Source organism: Etheostoma spectabile, chromosome 16, assembly GCF_008692095.1.
Source record: "Etheostoma spectabile isolate EspeVRDwgs_2016 chromosome 16, UIUC_Espe_1.0, whole genome shotgun sequence".
Lineage (NCBI taxonomy): Eukaryota > Metazoa > Chordata > Actinopteri > Perciformes > Percidae > Etheostoma > Etheostoma spectabile.
In genome coordinates, this window is record NC_045748.1 from 19,708,744 (window position 1) to 19,713,639 (window position 4,896).

The following is a 4,896-nucleotide window of genomic DNA, read 5'->3' on the forward strand; positions in this document are numbered from 1 at the left end:
GTTTATTTCTTTATAGGCCAGCTGAGAAGGACTGAGCCGTGAAATATATATATATATATATATATAAAAAAATTTTTGTGACTTATTTTGCACACACTTTACAAACACACCTTTATGCATCTTGCACTACATTTGCACTACATCCTTATTTTTTTTGTATTTTTTTAGTTGTTTGAATTTTGAAATGCCATCAAGTTTGCTTGTTCATTCATTCCTACTAATATCAGAATCAGAATCAGCTTTATTGACCAGGTATGAAGACACATACGAGGAATTTTTTCTTGGGCATAGTTGCTCACATGTGCTTACACATGCAAACCAAACAACCCAACAAACAATATATACACACTAATATAGACACACTAATATGTATATACTCTAAACAGAAACAATGTAGAGAGATGAGTGCAATGATAGACCAATAAAAATTATTTAAATGTGGAACATAGTGCAAAACAGGTATGGCCACTAAACTAGTAATAAGTTATTAATTACATATGAAACAGTATGAACATTATGAACAGTTCTGAAATGGAAATGAGAATGAGAATAAAATAATGGATAATAAGTGAGATTTGAGAATGATGATAAATACTAATAAATGGAATAATAGTGGAACAGTAAAACGGTGCTGTAGAGACCGTGTTACTGGGTTATTGGCCAGAATTGAACCTGACACTGTGGGTCAGTAGTCAGCTGTTCATCAGAGAGATGGCTGTGGGTAGAAACTGTCCTGAGTCTGTTGGTTTTGGCGTACAGTGCTCTGTAGCGCCTACCAGAGGGAGAAGCTGGAAGAGTGTCCGGGGTGAGAAGGGTCTGCAGTGATGGTTCCTGCCCGTTTCCTGACTCTGGATGTGTATAAGAGGAGGAGGGCCGGTTGGCACCAATGATCTTTTCTGCAGTCCTAACTGTCCGTGTTAGTCTGCACCGGTCCTTTTTGGTGGCAGATCCAAACACACAGTGATGACGTGCAGAGGACAGACTGGACGATGGCTGTGTAAAGTGGATCAGCAGTCCTTAGGCAGGTTGAGCTTCCTGAGCTGGCGCAGGAAGTACATCCTCTGCTGGGCCTTTTGATGATGGTGTCAGTGTTGGGCTCCCACTTCAGATCTGGGATATAGTGGATCCAGAAACCTGAAGGATTCCACAGCAGACACAGGGCTTGAGTATGGTGATGGGGGGAAGAGTGGGGGGTCGCTTCCTGAGTCCCGATCATATCCCACAGTCTTGAGCGTGTTGAGTTCAAGGTGTTCTGACGCACCAGAGAGCCAGCTGATCCACTCTGTCTGTAGCGACTAATCACCGTCCCGGATGAGGCCGATGACTGTTGTGTCGTCAGTGAACTTCAGGGTTTAACAGATGGGTCTCCTGAGGTGCAGTCATTGGGTAGAGGGAGAAAAGAGTGGGGAGAGCACACACCCCTGAGGGGCGCCAGTGCAATAGTCCGTGTGCTGGATGTGGTTCCCGGCCTCACCTGCTGCCTCCTGTCAGTCAGGACGTTTGTGACCCACTGACAGGTGGAGGCTGGCACAGTGAGCTGGGAGAGTGTGGTACTGAGGATGTCCGGGATGATGGGGTTGAACGCCGAGCTGAAGTCCACAAACAGGATCCTTGCATAAGCCCCTGGAGAGTCGAGGTGTTGCAGGATGTAATGCAGTCCCAAGTTGACTGCATCATCCACCGACCTTTTAGCCTTGTAGGCAAACTGCAGGGCGTCTAGCAAGGGGACTGTGATGTCCTTCAGGTGGGCCAACACCAGTCTTTCAAAGGACTTCATGACTACAGATGTCAGGGCGACAGGCCTGTAGTCATTTAGTCCATATGTATATATATATATATATATAATATATATATATATATATATATATATATATATATATATATATATACTGTATATATATATATAAAACTTTGTATGTGTGTGTGTGTATGTGTGTGTATATATACAGTACATATGTACACACAAATGGTATATTTTAAAGGTAATATTAAAGACCCTTGGTCCTTCTCAACTCTCTGGTAATATTCTATTCACTAAATACAACCAATAGTACGGTAATGTTAAATCGTACTTGTGAAAAGTAATCCCCCGAGCCCTTTTTCAATGGTCCGCCGATTTGAGCAGTAGGCTCTGTCGAGATGGCCAGGTGCGCAGAATCGATCACCGGCGATCGGCGCCCTTTGCATGCCGGTTAGATTTGTGTCCGACTTGATCCCGACTTGCTCTGACGTCATGCACACGTGGGCAACGGAAATCTGACGAGAGCAAGGCGGCCGCAGTTCTGAGACGCAGGCGGCGCAGTTGCTTTTCACCGACTGAAGAGCCAGGCGGACCCAGAGCATGCTGGGAAACGCGCGCTTCTCAGCTGATTTCACCTGATGGTTTACAACATGATGACGGTTATATAAACTTTTATTGTTTTTGAATCGGAGCGATTTAATTGCTATTTGTCTGATTAAAGACTTATTCTGTCCAGAACACATGTTGTGTGACTGATAGTAAGTTTAGAAGTCAAAGAGACTAAATCCGTTCAGATCACGGATCATTTCCAGTCTGTGTTCATTAAATCAGCAACAGGTCGCATGTAGGCACTTTGCCAGCTCTCTGTCATAAACTAAAACAACGGAGACTGTGTACAGCGGTATGGGTCTGATTATTTTATTAAATCGGAACAGCACCACAGTGTTTTCATCACTTCCTGTCCAGCCTGAAGGCGGCTGAATCGGCTGAAACTGTCCGACTTTACCGCAGCTTTTTGTCACCGCCCCCGCTGCTACCGCCTGCTTCTCGTCCACTTTCCAGGCGAGGCGCAGTTATCTCGACGAGCCTACTAATACGCTGCACAGTGCTCTGGCATCTTGTATCTTCTGCTGCTAAGCACACGAGTATGACCGGTCCAAGATGGCGACTGGATTTTTCACCCAGCAGCCAATGCGGCGTTCACTCTTTATATGTCTATGGCTCGTTCGAGATGAGCAGGTCTGCGCAGAATCGATCACACGGCGATCGCGCGCCGTTGATGATGGTTAGATTGTGTCCGACTCTGATCCCGACTTGCTCTGACGTAATGCACACGTGGGCACGGAAATCTCACGAGAGCAAGGCGGCCGCAGTTCTGAGACGCAGGCGGCGCAGTTGCTTTTCACGACGCAAGAGCCAGGCGGACACACCGCGGACCCCAGAGCATGCTGGGAACGCCGGCTTCTCAGCTGATTTAACACCTGATTGGTTTACAACATGATAGACGTTTATATAAACTTTTACTGTTTTGAATCGGAAGGATTTTAATTGTATTTGTCTGATTTAAAGACTTATTCTGTACATAAACACATGTGAGGCTGATAGTTAAGTTAGAAGTCAAAGAGATAAATCCGTCAGATCACGGATCATCTCCAGTCTGTTCAATAAATCAGCAACAGATCGAGTAGAGCACCTTGCCAGCTACTCTGTCATAATTAAAACAACTGGAGACTGTGTACAAGCTGATGTGTGGGTTGATTATATTTTATTAAATCGGAATCGCACACACAGGTTTTCATCACTCCTGTCCACCTGAGGCGGCTGGAATCGGCTGGAAACTGCCGACTTACGCCGCTTTTTGGCACCGCTCCCCTGAATGCCTACCGCCTGCTCTCGTCCACTTTACAGGCGAGGCGCAGTTCATCTCGAACGAGCCTTATGGTATTACCATAGACAGTTAAAAAAAGACGTTATGCCGTAAACCGTTTACATCTGGGCATGCGCGACTCAAATCTGCACTTGACTCACATTGGGGAGTGGTAGTGACACCGTGTACCGACAGGACCGACACATGGCACTTAGATGCGTCGTCATCGTTCCGCCCTGGCGCGCCCTGATGATGTAAACATCGTGCGACAGTGCTGTCCAGCCACTTTTAACAGCGGCCGGTAGGTAGGCATGGGTGCGCCCACGGAGCGGTGCCGCAGCGGTGCCGGACGGTTTTCTGGGTGTCTGCGGACGGTGAAGCCTTGGAGGTGGCTCGCGTTGCTCCTGTTCTCCTTGTCTTCCCTTCCTGCGGTCAGCGCGCTGGTGGAGGGCCTTTACTGCGGCACCGAGATCTGCTACGATGTGCTCGGAGTCACCAGGGAGGCCGCCAAGGTGGAAATCGCTCGAGCTTACCGGCAGCTGGCCCGCCGGTACCATCCGGACCGGTTTAGGTCGGGAGAGCCCGGCTCGGAGGGAGAAACTCAGGAGTCCGCCCACAAAAAGTTCCTGCTCATTGCGACCGCGTACGAGACGTTAAAGGTCGGTACAAATTAAATGAAAATGTCTTTGTCAAAGAATCTGAAGACTTCAAGTTTTCATTAGACTTGTGTCTGTCATTTCTTTAATACGATATTTATGTTGCATACTGTTTCTAATAACATCTTTATATCTCCTCTAATAATCCTCCACTATTCATAGAAAGTTGCATTATGAGACAAGTAACGTTATAGAACTATTGCCCACTTTAGTAACGTTACTCCTACGGGGCTTTTTGGTACACTATATAAACATATTAGGCATAATGTATCTTTTCTTGGTATGATAAATATCATTTCATAATCTACTTCCTACAACATCTTTACCATTTTCTTACAATATTACCTACTGACAATTTGGAAGCCTACCATAAGAGACTGGCCATATTACCTGTAAAACCAATGTAATTGTGTTGCTAATGTTGTAAAGTGTTACAGTAATTTTCCTTTACCTGCTATGCTATTTAACTATAGTCATAATTTTCATAAAATGACCTATTATATTTGGGTTCATAGCATGTATTTACCAGAGATGGCAAAAGCACTCACTTCCCGTACGTAGGAGTACAGATACTCTGTTAAAAGTATAAGTACCTCTTTACTCAAGTACAGGCTTGGAAATGTACTTAAAGT

At 45.5% G+C, this 4,896-nt stretch overlaps 1 protein-coding gene across 1 annotated transcript in view; it reads left to right on the forward strand.

The window, feature by feature from the left end:
- Positions 1–3,849: 3,849 nt before the first annotated feature.
- Positions 3,850–4,896, forward strand: part of LOC116704690 (dnaJ homolog subfamily C member 25-like) — a 12,460-nt gene continuing 11,413 nt past the window's right edge. Inside the window, 1 exon segment of the mRNA XM_032540314.1 lies at positions 3,850–4,267. Within this exon segment, the coding sequence (XP_032396205.1) occupies positions 3,920–4,267 (348 nt within the window). The 5' untranslated portion in view covers positions 3,850–3,919.